Source organism: Petaurus breviceps, unplaced genomic scaffold, assembly GCF_028583685.1.
Source record: "Petaurus breviceps papuanus isolate PSGF00001 unplaced genomic scaffold, PetGlider_PUasm1.0 90281, whole genome shotgun sequence".
NCBI lineage: Eukaryota > Metazoa > Chordata > Mammalia > Diprotodontia > Petauridae > Petaurus > Petaurus breviceps.
The window spans coordinates 580,193-595,398 of NW_027187205.1; the positions used below are offsets into that span (position 1 = coordinate 580,193).

At 42.7% G+C, this 15,206-nt stretch overlaps 1 protein-coding gene across 3 annotated transcripts in view; it reads left to right on the forward strand.

Moving 5' to 3' along the window:
- CPNE2 (copine 2) overlaps nt 1–14,739 on the forward strand; it is a 91,584-nt gene extending 76,845 nt beyond the window's left edge. Inside the window, exons 15-16 of one of the 3 annotated variants that reach the window (XM_069107801.1) lie at nt 11,481–11,717; nt 14,124–14,739. In XM_069107801.1, coding sequence (XP_068963902.1) covers nt 11,481–11,717; nt 14,124–14,231 — 345 coding nt within the window. In that variant the 3' untranslated portion in view covers nt 14,232–14,739. Of the gene's footprint in view, nt 1–7,797; nt 8,087–11,480; nt 11,718–14,123 lie in introns of those variants that run through there. The other 2 variants (XM_069107802.1, XM_069107803.1) reach the window with 2 other exon arrangements.
- Nucleotides 14,740–15,206: the final 467 nt, after the last annotated feature.

Here is a 15,206-nt window from a genome sequence, read left to right on the forward strand (position 1 = left end):
CTAGGTGATGCAGTATATAGAGCACTGGCCCTGGAGTCAGGAGGACCTGAGTTCAAATGTGAGCTCAGACACTTAACACAAAAAGTAGCCATGTGACATTGGGCAAGTTCCTTAACCCCAATTGCCCTCCAAAAAGCAAAAAAAAAAAATTTCAAAATTAATGTTTTATTGATACTTTTAAAAATCAGTCACTTTGTAATGGCACTTCCTATTCCCCCCCCCTACATAGATTTCTCCCTTACAACAGAGAAATATAGGTAAACAAAACAAACTAATACAGATTATGCTTATTCTACATTTACAGTCTATACCTTTCAGCCAAGGGAAGGAGTTATGCTTCATTATAGATTGCCTGAAGTTGAGATTGGCTACTACATCAGAGTTCTGATGTCTTCCAATATTGCTTTCCTTTACATTACTGTGATCATTTATGATTTACCATCTAAGGTATTCTAGTTTTACTCACCTTACTCTTGCATCAGTTAAATTTCAAGATTCTCTGAATCCATCTCTTTCATCATTTCTTATGGCATAGTTACGTCCCATTATTCATATACCATTCGCATACCACAATTTGTCCCACCATTCCCCAGTGGCTGGGCAATTACTGTTCCCAGTCTTATGGTACTTCTTACACCCAAAAAGTGCTACTAGGAATATTTTGGTATATATTGCATAGGAACATGAAGAATCTAAGCTTGTAAGGGACTTCAGAGACCATATAACCCTATTCCTTGATTTTGCAGATGAGGAAACGGTGGCCCTGGCAGGTTAAGTCACTTGCCCAAGGTCACGCAGGTAGTGAACATCAGATGTGGGATATGAAGCAAGGTCTTCTGACTCCAAAGCCAGGGCTCTTTTCAGTGCTCACCCTCATACAGGACCTTTCTGTCTTTACCTTCCTTAGGGTATGTGCCTATTAGTAGGATGTGCATGCAGTTCAAAGGGTCTGAACAACCTGGTGACTTTTCTAATATGATTCCAAATTGTTTTCCAGTATGGTTGGAGCTATTCCACTACCAGTATGTCCCACAGCCCCTCCAGCCTTCATCATTTTTGTTTTGTCTTCTTTATCTAAGATATGAGATGAAATCTCACAACTGCCTCAATTTGCATTTCTCTTACAGTTAGTGACTTTGGGTACTATGGTTGCTGATGGCTTGCATTTCTTCTTCTGAAAACTTACTGAATTGGGGTTATTTCTCCCTTACTGTCTCCCCCAGGGGGAGAGGGGGGCACATCCTCTTATCACTTTTGTTTTTATATATTTGTATCAGTTCTTCATATGTTGCCAGTGTTCATTCCACTATACCATGCTGACTCTCGCTTTAGTTCATTCACATCTCCATGGGAATTTCCAAAAGGACTCAGTGTGATTATGCCTGAGGTCTTCACAGGTCAGAAGGGCTTGGAGGAGAAATGTCTGATGTAGATGTGGTTCTGATCTAGTAAAATGAGAGGAACCCTCATTTGACTGTACAAAGCAGGGTCACTGTGTCCCAGGGAACCTAAAGCATCGATGGGTCTTAGGCTAGGATAGTTAACCTCTAGGGACTCAGCCCCATGCAGAGCTGAGTACAAGTCCCTAGATGAAGCCTTATAAATTGGCAACAACCAGTGACCATCTGTCAATGAGATGGCTCGGCTGCATCTGTTCTTAGGGCCTTCGGCAAGATGCCTGGTAGAACAGGAATGTTAGAAGGGGGTCGGATAGGAATGAGGGACATTCTTCAGGCCCCTTCAAGCCCTGTCCCACTTAATTTTCTTCCTGATACCAGAAAGCTGTTTTTGCTTTTTTTCATCTTTCTTAGATGACAGCAGCACCTCAAAAGCCTTCAGATTAGCTATCCCTCTTATTACAGCCAGAGATTCAGCTCTGCTCTCATCACTAAGCAGCAGAGTCAGAGATCTGGGGTCAGTTCAACTCCCCTCAGCAGCTGTTTCCCAACAGGGAAAGGGAAGGAAGGGAATAAAGGAAGCACCTGACAGAAGCCACTTGTGGTGGAATATAAGGAGCTCAGCCTCAGGATGCTTCTAGTCCAGCTGTACCACTGACTGATCCATACCTGGATCACTGAATTATACACCAGAACTAGACTACAAATTATCTTTAATAATTGAAGAGACGCTTGTAGACATTTCATGGCCTCAGAGTCTTCATCACAAGCAGCAGTTCTCATTCTGCTAATAAAACACAGGATGCTGGTTAATAGAACAGTGTTGGATACACATGGTAGGTGCTCAATTAAAGTTTGCTGACTGGATGAACGAGTGAATTACCAAATATATGAACTGATGATTGAGTGAACAACTTAAAGGGGATTGCTGAATGGACTAAATGAATACTTTTGGTTAACAGAATGCTGTGTAGTAAGTGAATTATATTGCCTTCGTCTCTTTGGGATCCGTGTGTATGTACAAAGCACGTATATACATAAATAGTGGACGTTTAGTTGGCCTCCTGAAGAACACTTTGTGAACCTTAAAGTGAGTTAATAATACGGTAATTTTCATTGCTCTTCTTATCCTCAGCTTTGCCTCAAAGCACTTGCTTAATGACCACAGGCCCACTGCTGAGCATCCTGGCACCACAGCCTGCCTAGCACTAGATACATACAAAGGCACTCTTTATAAATGCTTTTGAATTAAATTGGGCGGTATTACCTTGTGAAGCAAACCAGCATATGTGGTGGCAAGAAGGCCTTGGTCTCCCTTCATTTAACTCTTTAACAACATAAGCAGTTTGGTGCTATGGACTTGGAGGAAAAGATAGGGAACCTGCAGCCTTGAGGCCACATGTGGCCCTCTAGGTCCTCAAGTGTAGCCCTTTGACTGAATCCAAACTTCACAGAACAAATCCTTTTATTAAGGGGATTTGTTCTGTGAAGTTTAGATTCAAAGGTAATCTCAGTGGGTTGGTACTACTGGGAGAATAGGAAAGGTCTTCTGCAGAAAGTGGTATCTGAGCCAAGTGTTGAAGGAATTTAGAAGGTAAAGGTGTGGAGGCATGGGAGGGGCAGCCAGCCAGGCTGTAGGGAGAAAGGAAGAGCAAGAAGGCCAATGTCACTGGATTGTAGGGTATATTGAAGGAAGTATTGGACTGGAAAGGAAAGAGAGTTTTTTAAGTCTTAAAATAAACTGGAGTGGGGGCAGCTAGGTGGCACAGTGAATAGAGCACTGGAGTCAGGAGGACCTGAGTTCAAATCTGGCCTCAGACACTTAACACAAAACTGGCTGTGTGACCTTGGGCAAGTCACTTAACCCCAATTGCCCTACCTTCCCCCCTCCAAAAAAAAAGCATAAAATAAAATAAAATGAACTGGAGTTTATTGGTGGGGTGTGGGGGAAATGACATCAGGAAAATCACTTGGACAGCAGAGTGGAGCCTGGTTTGGAGTGGCGACACTTGAAAGTTGAGACCAATTAGAAGGCTATTGTAGTAGTCCAAGTGAGAGGTTCAGAGGGCCTCTATAGGAATGCTGCCTGTGAGGAGAGAGAAGAGTCTCTATAGCAAAAATATTGTGAAGGTAAAAAAAAATTTTTTTGCAACAGACTTGAAATTTGGAGAAAGAGGAATCACGAGTAACACCACAACTGAAAGCCTGGGTGGATGGGGGTGCCCTCAACAACAACAGCAAACTTGGGTGGGGGGGAAGAGATAAATTATGTTTTATTATTTTATTTCCTCCTTAGTCAAAAGAGTTAATAGAAATGAGATCTGCTGCACTACTTTGCAAAAGTAAGAAAATTATGATCTTAAATTGGAGTCAACTTAAACCCTGGGTTTATAGGCTCTCCTGTATCAGTCTTCAGCAGCTACAATCCTTCATCCCCCTGCTAGATGCTTAAATAGCTGTGATTAGAGCCAGGCCAAATTCAGCTCTGCAGCTGCCTAGGAGAAGATATCCTTACTGCAGCTGCTAAGAGAACATCCATGAAGTATGGTATGCATGCAGAGAAATTCAAATAGCTCTATGATGATTCAACTTAGATCCAGTGAGAGAATACCTAGAAGCTGTTTTTATATTCAGTTGTTTCAGACCCGTGACCCCATTTGGGGTTTTCTTGGCAAAGACAAATGGCAAAATGGTTTGCCATTTCCTTCTGCAGATTAGGTAACTGAAGCAATAGTGACTTGCCCAGGGTTACACAGCTAGTAAGTGTCTGAGATAGGATTTGAACTCAGGAAGATGTCTTCCTGACTGCAGACCCAGCACTCTGTTCCACCTAGAGGCTAAGGATCCCTGATTCTGGATTATGTGAAACCTGTGGCAGTCTTCCCCTTTTCTCTTAAACAACTGCTTTAACCATTTCCTGCTACAGCAAACACAGTACTCAGAATAAGCATGTTAATATTCCTTTGGTTAAGTAGGATTTGTTACCATTTTGAAGAAGTAGAGGGGTATCTCCGTGCAATCTCATAGGATTACAAAAGTCCTATGACCATTCTGGTGCATACAAGACCATTCACCTAGGTGGGAGGAAGGTCATATCTCATCCAAACTCTGTTGTCCAGTCAGACTGGCCACCCTGTTCTTCCTCACACATTGTAATTACTGTCCCCACACTCCATACCTGAAATGTACTCCCTCCTCATCTCCCACTTTTAGCAGTCTTTGTTTCCTTCAAAACTCCACTCAGGTATCACCTTTTTGGTCTGAAGCCCAGCCTTCTCTCTCCCAACTGCTAGTGTCCTCCCCCTCCCCATTAGCTTGAATTTATTTCTATGGACCCATTTGTGCACATGTTCTCACCTCTTTTTTTTTTTTGTCTATCTATGGATTTTGCATAGTTCCTGGCACATAATAGTCAACTAAAAGATCATCATAATTCATTTATTTGCACTTTACATATATTTAAAAAATTTGGTCCTCACAACAACCCTATGACGTAGTACAAACATTATCACTATTTCATAAATTAAGAAACTGCTGTTCAGAGAGGTGAATGACACTAATAGCTGGTATTTAGATAGCCTTTTAAGGGTTGCAGAATGCTTTATGAATATTATCTCATGATCCTCACAAAACTCAGAGAGGCAGATGCTATTATTATTCCCATTTTAGAGATGAGGAAACTGAGTCAGATGGAGGTTAAGTGACTTGCTCAGAGTCATAAATTAGTAAGCATCTAAGGCTGGATTTTAACTCGGGCCTTCCTGACTCCAAGTCCAATGCTCTAACCACTGGCTAGCTGTCTCTTAAGGTAAAATGAAGTGTTTTTGTTGATTTGCCTCAGTTATCCACATGTGGGTAATACACAGCCACTAATGAATCCTTAGCCAACCTCCATTCAGCATCACTTTAGACTCCTCTAGCATCAGCTGAGGGGACACTAGGTGGCACAGTAGTGTTAGTCAGGAAGACTCATCTTCCTGAGTTCAAATCCACCCTCAGACACTTACTAGTTGTGTGACCCTGGACAAGTCACTTAACCCTGTTTGCCTCAGTTTCTTATCTGTAAAATGAGTTGGAGAAAGAATGGTAAATCGCTCGAAGAAAATGAAAATGGGGTCATGGAGAGTTGGACATGACTGAAAACAATGGGATAACAACAAAGCATAAGCTAATATATAGGGAACTGGATTCAAGTGTGGTGGAATGGATAGAACATGGTACTAAGAGTCAAAAGATCTGAGTTCGAGTTCTAGCCGTGCCACTAACTATTAAAACTTAAGAAAGCCTCCTAATTTCCTCCTCTGAAAAATAAGATGGATGTGATGGTCTTTCCCAGATCTGACATTCTGTAGAGCTATTTAAAACCTAAACTAAAATGTGCCCAAGTTTAAAAATTGTATGTTTGTGTATATTATATACACACACACAAACATGAATGATTTCCAGATTATCTACTGCTTTAAATCACCCACCCTATTTTGGATTCTCTGATGTTTTGAAATTGCCGTTCCCTTCTACCCGCACTGGTAATTAAAAGCTGGCTGAGCTGGACTACTTTTTGTCTTCCCAAACATGTTCTGTGCTCTCCCGCCTCTGTGCTTTTGTGTGTCTGGTTTTCTGTAATCCCCCTTCTTTATGAAATTCCTCTATTTAAAAAAAAAATGAGACTTCCCAATCCCAGTGTGTTCCCTGAAAACAGTTAAGCAAAATTTAATGGCAACTGTAATTTCATGTCACTTTCCATATATTATATATCTTACCGACAGCAGTCAAGGAAGGATGTGGCATAATTTTTGAGAGTACAAAGAACCCTTTGACTCAGTGACTTCCATGACAATGATTTTGCCCTTTGCCCTAAAAATATCACAATTATATACACATAAAATTTGTGCTGTTTCTATATACACCTCCTTTAATGTATAGCTGTAAAACCTACAACTTCTGGGAAGTTCCACCCCTGCCCCTGAGACTAGACTCCACTAGACTTGTAAGAATCCTTGAGGGCAAAGACTGTATCTTATCCAAACTGTATTGCACCTAGCACAATATTTTTACACATATGTGCTAATAAATGTTTGTTGAACAGAAGTTAATGGAGTGAATTGGTGACTGTCTTAACACCAGTTTGACCATTCTAAATGGACCAGTCTTGCCTGAATTTGTGAGATCTGTCTTTGCCTGGGAAGGATGGATCCTCATTGTTCATGGCCCAGCCTTCTGGAGCTGAAAACCAGTGTGGTGTAGTAGAAAGAACAGTGGCTTTAGAGTCAGAAGACGACCTGGGTTTAAATCTTGACCCTTCAACTTGTTTGACTTTGGGCAAATCAGCCCACTTCTTAGGACCCAACTGATTCCATTGTCTTCCAGAAGTTCCTTCTAGCTCCAGATCCACAATCCTGTGGCCCAGGTTCTCATTCATTCCCAGGACAGTGAAAATGGTCCTCCTTGTACCTGCTAAGTAGCTCCTTAGTTAAAAGAAGCCTTTTTCTTTGCCTAAAACTTCATCATCCCATGGCAGGCAGATATGAAGCAAACACAGTAAATTAGCCTTTTAAGGATAAGGAGGCCTGAAAGAAAAAGACTCAGGGTAACTGGAAAGGTTTTTTGTTTGTTTTTTAGAGATATTTAGACCTTGGGGGTCATCTAGCCCAAACCCCCCATTTTACAGATTGGGAAACTGAGGGCTAGGTCAGTCTCTTCTCCTTTCAGACCCTGCCTTGCCCATTACAGGTGTCCTGTAAGTAGAAGTAGCATAGGACAGTGGAAAGCTCTCAGGACTCAAGTCCTGGCTCTTCCGCCAATTAGCTGTGTAAGTCATTTCCCCCTAAAACCCTAGCTATAAAATGGGGATAATAATTTATAGGTGTGCTGCCTGCCTCCTAAGAATCAAATGAGACCCTACATATAGTGAAGTGCTTTGCATAATACAGTTACAAACGAGACATTATTAATACAAATTTGAAAAGAAAGTGGCAAAGAAGTGGCAGCTTAGGCTCAGGAAGGAGCTGAGAGAGGGAACTGCCCCATTCAGTCCTTTTCTGAGCCTGGGGGCACCAGGAATTATGGGTACCTTCTCCATGGCAACAGGTATTGGCCATCTCAAAGTCAGGCTGTGGCTGCTTCAAGGGCCTTCTCCCACCTGAGAAAAGATGAGCCTTAAAAGGGAAGGAGGGTAGAACAAGCTACAACTGCCCTGGTGCCCACTGTGGATCTGGTTTGGGGGTTCCCATGCATTCCTGGGAATATGGAGAAAAGTGGGCTGGTGAGGAAAAGCTTGGAACCAGTTTTCAGTCTGGCAGGGGTCTTCACCCAGCCTGATCTCATTTTACTGAGCTTCATAAAGTTATAACTAGAAAAGGGACCCTAATTAGAAGTAACCTAGTTTAACTCCATTTTACAGATAAAGAAACTGAGGGTCAAAGAAGTTAAGGAAGGAAAATGAATACCAGAGAAGAAGAGTGAGTTGCCCAGGTCTTCCTGGGTATAAAGAGCTTAGTCAAAGCTCAGATAACCTGATGTTTCCTATCCCAGAGCTCACCCCTGGCCATTTGGGATTTAGAGAACAGAACTTTGGATGAGTCCAAGAATGCAAATAGTCTGCCTCCTGGCAGGATTACACCTAACCCATCCTCAATAAAAACCGTGTGTGCCTTGTTCTCTAAGGAAAAGGGCTTTGCCAGGATGCTTTATGGAAACGTTGCATGCAACCCTTGCCAGCCACAGACTTTCTTGTCCAACCTAAGACCTCCTTGCTGCAGTACACACCTGTCTTACACCCTCCCCTTTCCAAATAAAATAGCTGTTGGTTTGACTTGCTGTATTTTCTTCTGGGGTCTTGGAGCTAGAGAATGTCAGAATAGGGCAGAGTCTACAGTGAAACCAAGTAGAAGGAAAGTGGAACTCCTAAGTTGTCTGATGCAAATCTTGTGGTAGGCAGGTAGGTAGACAATGTATTCAACATCCCCAATATGTACATTTTTAGACCTGCTGATTCTACCTCGGCAACATCTGTCCAATAAGCCCACTCCTCTCTTCTGACACCACCACTCTGATGTAGGCCGTCATCACCCCCTCCTGGACTACTGCAATAATCTACTTGGTGGGTCTGCCTGCCTCATATCTCACTTCAATTCATCAGACACCAACATGATTTTCCTAAATTCAAGTTGCAGTACAAGTAGTCATTCCTCTACTAAATAAACTCCAATGGCTCCCCTTTTGCCTCCAGGATCAAATGAAAAATCCTCTGTCTGGTGTTCAAAGGCCTTCATAACCTAGCCTCCTACATACCGCTTGATCCAGTGACCTCGGTCTCCTGGTTGTTACACAAACAAGACCTCTTGGTGTCCTTTCTGGCTGTCCCCATACCTAGAACATTCCCTCCTTATCTCGATCCCCTTTAAGTCTCAAGTAAAATCTCATTTTCTGCGGGAAGCCTTTCCCAACCTCTTAATTCTAGTACCTTCCCTCTGTTGATGATTTCCTGTTTATTGTGAGGATAGCTTGTTTGTATAGATTTGTTTACAAGTCATCTCCCCAATAGATGTGAGCTCCTTTAGGGCATGGACTGTCTTTTGCCTCTTAGCACAGTGCCTGGCACACAGTGGGTGCATGACATGTATATAGACTGACCTTTTTGTATTAAATCACAAGCCCATACCTGGTCTGTGCCTTCAGATAAAAATGAATCAATTCAACAGACATTAAATGCCTATTGTAAACCACTATAAGGCATTATGCTAGGTGGGTGCTGAGGAAACAGAAACAAATGCAGTAGTAGGGAGTTACATACAGCATGTACACAGATAAGGAAATAGAAGACAATATGTGGCAGGATATGACCTCAGTGACCTCCATTTCCATCAAGCCGGCTATCACCCATGCTCTAGCTGTACTTTCCTCCTTTCTCGGTCTTGATCCCTTAATTTTCCAGTTCAGCTCTCCTATTAGCTCCTTGTCCTGCTCATGCCCTGCCATATCCCTAAATTTCTCCCACTATCCATCTCCATTCCATTACTTGCCAGTGCTACTGAACAGAACTGATGCAACTGTGCTGATTGCATCCACTGTAAATTTATGTCACTCTAATCTCAGCCGGGTCCTCACTAAATGATTCTCTGTCCCATTCTCCAGAGACCCAACCCACCCCACACACATGCCTGCCACATACACTAAGAAAATCGAGGCCACTCACAGCCCCTTGATCTCATCCCCCTTTCATTCCATTCTAATGAAGAGGCCAAGCCTTCCACACCAACCCCTGATCTCATTCCCTCAGCTGTCATACCTCCCCACACACACTCTAATCTTCAATATTTATTGTCCTTTTCCCTATTGCCTACTATCACTGCTAAGTCTCTATCCTTTAAAAACAAACAAAAACCACTCTGTGTTTCTAGCCAAACTAGAAAAGCTGTTTATGCTCATTTTCTGCACTTCTCATTTCTTCTGTTTGTCATCAGGGTTTGAACTTCATCCCTCGGTTCTCTCTAGAGTCACTAATGATCTCTTAAACTGCTGATCTCGAGGCCTTTTCTCAGTCTCGTCCTTGGTCTCTTCTGTGCAGCATTTGATGCTCACCACACTTACCTTCTCTGGGATTTTGTGACACTGCTCAGATCTAGTTCACTTCTTACCTGTTTTTCTGTTCCTTCTCAATCCCTTTTCATGGATCATCATTCATAGCACACCCCCAAAGCTCTCTTGTATGCTGCACCCTCTTTTCCCTCCCTCTACATTTCTTTGATGAAGTCATCAGTTGACATGAATTCAAATATCTCTATGCAGATGAGTCCCAGATCTATATATCGAGTCCTAATCTCTCTCCTAAGCTCCAGTCCTATTATATATATAAAACTGTCTACTAGATGTCTCACAGGTGCCTCAAACCCAGCATATGCCGAAAACAGAACTCATTCTTGCTCTAAATTCACCCCTCTTCTCTGTTTCTATTGAGGGCATCAATGAGCTGCCAGATCTTATTATTTCCACCTTTACACTGTCTCTCCCATTTATCCCCTTGTCTTCGCTCACAGCCCGTCACACTAGTTCAGATCTTTTTCCTTTCTTGCCTGGACTACTGCAAGAGCTCATGCATTGAATTGATCTCCCTGCTTTGAGTCTCTCCCTACTCCAGTTTATCCTCCATCCAGTTGCCAAAAAGATTTTCCTAAAATGCAGGCTTGGCTGTATCAGTAAACTCCCAGTGGTTCCCAATCATCCTTTAGATCAGCTGGAAACTCCTAGCATCCAAAGCTCTTCACAACTTGGCCTCTTTTTACCTTTTCAACCTTATATACCACTCTTCCCTTGTTGCACTCGACAGTCCAGCCAACAGCCTTTTAAGGTTCCTCATATAACACTGCCTCTCCCAATCCACACCTGGAATATACTCCCACCTCCTGAGACCCCTTTACTTAAGTTTTCCCTTAAAGGATCAGCTCAAGTGCCACTTTCTTCATCTTTCCCAATCTCTCAGCTGCCAGTGCCTTCCCCCCCCCCTTCCCGCCCACACACACATACACATTTTATTTCCCCAGACAGAATGTGAGTCCTTGACGGCAGGACTTGGCTCACTTTTGCCTTTGTGTCCCCGGGGTCTGGCACATTGGTATATACTTAATACATGCTTGACTGATAGGAAAGTACTAATAACTGGAGGGATCAGCAAAGGCTTCATGGAGGAAATTTCATCTGAGCTGTGAAAGATAAGCATTTTAGCATTTTAAAATGGACAAAAATTAGTGTTAGACTATGGGGCTCAGGGTATAGGTGCTATGGAAAGTAAGAAAAAATAATTGTGTGCTCTAGAATAGTCAGAATGAGGACCTTGAGTGATAGGTAGCACTTAGCTCAATAGAAGGGGGAAAAGGGCATTCCAGGTGGGGTAATGGACAGTTATCCCACCTGCGATGAACAAAAGCAAGAGGTGCGAATGAGTTTGGCTGTGGGAGGGATTGGATCATATTCCCAAGCAACTATAGAAGCCAGATTTTGAGGAGGAAGAAGGGAGAAGTATCTGGGGAAGGGGCAAACTGGGAACAATGAATTGTCACCTCATTCCTCGACCTATCTTCCTTGCAGCAATATTTCATCCTCCTCATCATCACTGATGGAGTTATCAGTGATATGGATGAGACCCGTCATGCAGTGGTACAGGCTTCCAAGCTGCCCATGTCCATCATTATTGTGGGTGTGGGCAATGCTGACTTTGCTGCCATGGAGTTCCTGGACGGTGATACACGTGCTCTGCGTTCCCACACTGGCGAGGAGGCAGCCCGGGACATTGTGCAGTTTGTACCCTTTCGGGAATTCCGCAACGTGAGCCTTGGGTGGGGGGAATCTGGGAAGGAAAAGGGGCATCAGGGCAGAAAAATACATGTATAGAAAATAAGATTCAGACATCGATGTTGGGACTGTCTATAAAACAGAGCAGTGGGTGTAAAGTCAGGAAGAGCTGAGTTCAAATCTTTTCTCAAAATACTTACTAGGTATGTGGCCCTGGATAAGTCACTTAACTCCTCTCAGTTCAATCTTCTTCCTCTGGAAAACAGTATGTCACCTAACTCACAGGATTATAATGAGGTTCAAATGAGATAATATATGCGAATTGCTTTATAAACCTTAAAGTATATGTAATTTTAACTATTGTCATTAGTAGACTATGTTTCCTTCCTGCTCTAAAGTTCCATGATTCTGTTTGGTCCAGTTACAGAATGTCACACCTGGAAGTGTTCATCTAAGAGTTCATCTAAGCTAACCTCATTATTTTATATATTTGAGGAAACAGAGGCTCACAGAAGCAGAGGGATTTGGTTCAAAGCTGGGGCTAGAACTCAGGACTCTTTGACCTTCAGTAAATAATGCTCTTATTTATTACACTTCACCATCAGTCATAGAATCATTGATTCTAGAATGGAAACGGAACCTTAAAGACCATCCAATCCAATTCCCTCCATTTAAATATGAGAAAACTGAGGCCAAGAGAGGCAAAGTAATTTATTTGCCCAGGGTTTCACAGGCAGCATTGTGGTACTACTGTATGTCATGCCCTGTGCTTAGGAGGCCTTGGCTGATAAAAAGAAATTTAGATAGCTTAGTTTTAACTGCAGGAACTAAGGCATACCCTTGTAAAACAATTAAATGATACAAGCATTTTTAAGCATCTGCTATGTGCAGGGTACTGTGTTATATACAGAGGATGCAAAGACAAAATGAAAAAATACCACTCAAGAAGTGTACATTTTCTTGGGGAAAGGAAAAGAATACACATTATGCATAAGTATATACATGATAGTTTGAAGAGGGGGAGAGTATTAATGACTGATAAAGAATAAAGTGTTAACTGTGATCCAAACAATAAGTACAAAAGAGTTAGAAAAAGGAATTGATCAACATGGTCTGAAGATTGCCTGGAGATAGGCCTTAAAGGATGGATAGAATCTGGATAGGCATGAGGGAAGGGAGAAAGCACTCCCTGTGTGAAGAACAGCATGAGCAGAGGTTTGGACACAAGAGGTGTGCAAAGCATGGTGTGCTTTGTTGGAAAGTATGTAATGGAGAATAGTGTGATAGGGCCCAATAAAAAAAGTATATGGGGTAGTATAGGTCAGAAAGGTGATCAAAGGGCTGTGGATACTATAGATCTAAGAGATGGATTAGATGGAGCTCTGCTTTTGGATGCTGACCTCTGAGACCACTCTCAGATAATGAGGACTCTTCGCTTTGCTCTGAGAAGCTATTTGCTGGAAGAACTAGTGCCTTGCCTCCTGTCCGCCTAACACTGGCTTTTCAGGTGCCACTCATATATATGAGACATGACAATGGTAGATGACCTTGGGATCCCTGTCAGACATGATGTGGGATCTCACACCAAGCTGCGGTTTGTATCGCGGCCCCTGCCTGTCACCGTGGCAAAGGTCCATTTCCCACAGCAAGGTACTTTGCAAGCCAGAGACCCAAGGAGGACGCTCAAAAGTGAAACCTGCCCTGCTCCCTGCTGCTCCTCTCAGCCTCCCACTCAGTGAATAGGCCTTGAATGTTTGTGTCCTTTTAGGTCACTTGGACTTCTTTATAAGTGTTTATCTATAGATGGCCTTCTGTGAAAGACTGAGCACCAAGTCAAGCTTCCCTTTCTCTTCCTTTAGCTCTCCTAGAAAACTCACTTGCCAAAGTATAGACCTTTCCCTTCCTTTGTCCCATGTCCTCTTGTCTTTTGTGGTGCCCAATGGCTGGGGGTTCTCTTTAGGAGACTTAGAGTGGTCAGGGAGGAGAGTGGTAGGAGACCAGCAGGACTCCTCCAAGGTGCTACAAGTGGGAAGGAAAGGAGTACGAGTACAGGCAAGAAGTAAGCATTATTTTGCTTATTTTTATTGATAACTTTAGTTTTTACATCACCTTTATTCCCCAAATATCCTTCCCCATATCTCCCTTCTCAGTCATTGCTATACCAGGGAAGAAGAAAAAACAATTCAGCAAAACTAGTCCACAATATCAACCAAGTCTGACGTGAAGGCAGATTTCCACACTTGTCACCCCCACTTCTACTGAGCAAGGAGGAACATCCTCATACTTATTCCTTAGGGCTACACTTGGTTTTAACTGTGCAGCATTTAGACTTGTTTTCCTTTGTCCTTTCTGTTTACGTTGTTACACGTGTCATAAAACAACACCCCTCCCTCCCCAAGAAGTCACTAATCCTGCTTTTTCTCTCCTACTGTCCCCCAGGCACCGAAAGAAACCTTGGCTAAAGCTGTGCTGGCAGAGCTGCCCCAGCAAGTCGTGCAGTATTTCAAACATAAAAACCTGCCGCCCAGCAGCTGTGAGCCTGCGTAGCCTACGGCAGCTTCCTTTCCTGTCAGATCGGCATCAGCATGTCAGCCAGACCTCCTCACAGTCCCCAAGGAAAGTGCACTGCACCAGGCATCCTCACTGCTGGTTTTTGTTTTTGTTTTGTTTAAAAAAAAAAAAAACAAATCCGGTCTTTTTTTTTTTTAACAACTGGACACTTTCCCACTCTCTCCTAAAACACAGCTGTGTTTCCTCTGTCAAATTTGCCAACCCTGATGATACTACCAGGCCACACAAGGCCACTCCTTCCTGCTCCCTACCATCATTTTCAAGTATTGAATGTACTTTGTATAATTTTAGTGAAATAATTATAAAAGAATAAATTTTTACAATCAAACCATTTTTTTCCAAGCAACTAGCTATATGTGATTAAAAAAAAGTGTATCGTTATGTATTTGTGTTAAGCCTATACCTCTCATGCTCTATTCATTTTTATACTGTGTACATGTTCTACTTGTTATACACAAGTTAATAAAGAAACATTCCCATGAAAGTTGCTTTCCTTGGACAAAGCCTGGGGGGTTAAATATCTGAGAAGCCAAAGTTCTAGTGTATTTTGTTTTGCTTTTGACAGGCCCTAGCCTAAACCTCCTCACTCTGGTTTGTACAGTGTCCGTCATAATTTCTGTTTGATGAATATCCACAAATGGCTCAGACTGGGAAATGAACCACACTCAGCTCTGGGACAGTCATTTCGACAGCCACCTGCTAGGAACAGTAAAAGAACCACACAAGCTCCTACCTGCAAATGCCTCAGTCATTCTGAGGCTGGCTCTTGGGGAGAGGGGTCTGGCAGCCTGCTGATGAATCTGAGGAATGCCATATCCACCCTACAAAACAAACCTTTTCCTTCCATGACCCTTTCCTAGGGTTAGTGCTCATTTTTGCCCTCAAAGCCACCATCTGCTACATGGTATCTCTGCTTGAGAATTCAGAGACAGTACTTGGAAGAGATGACTA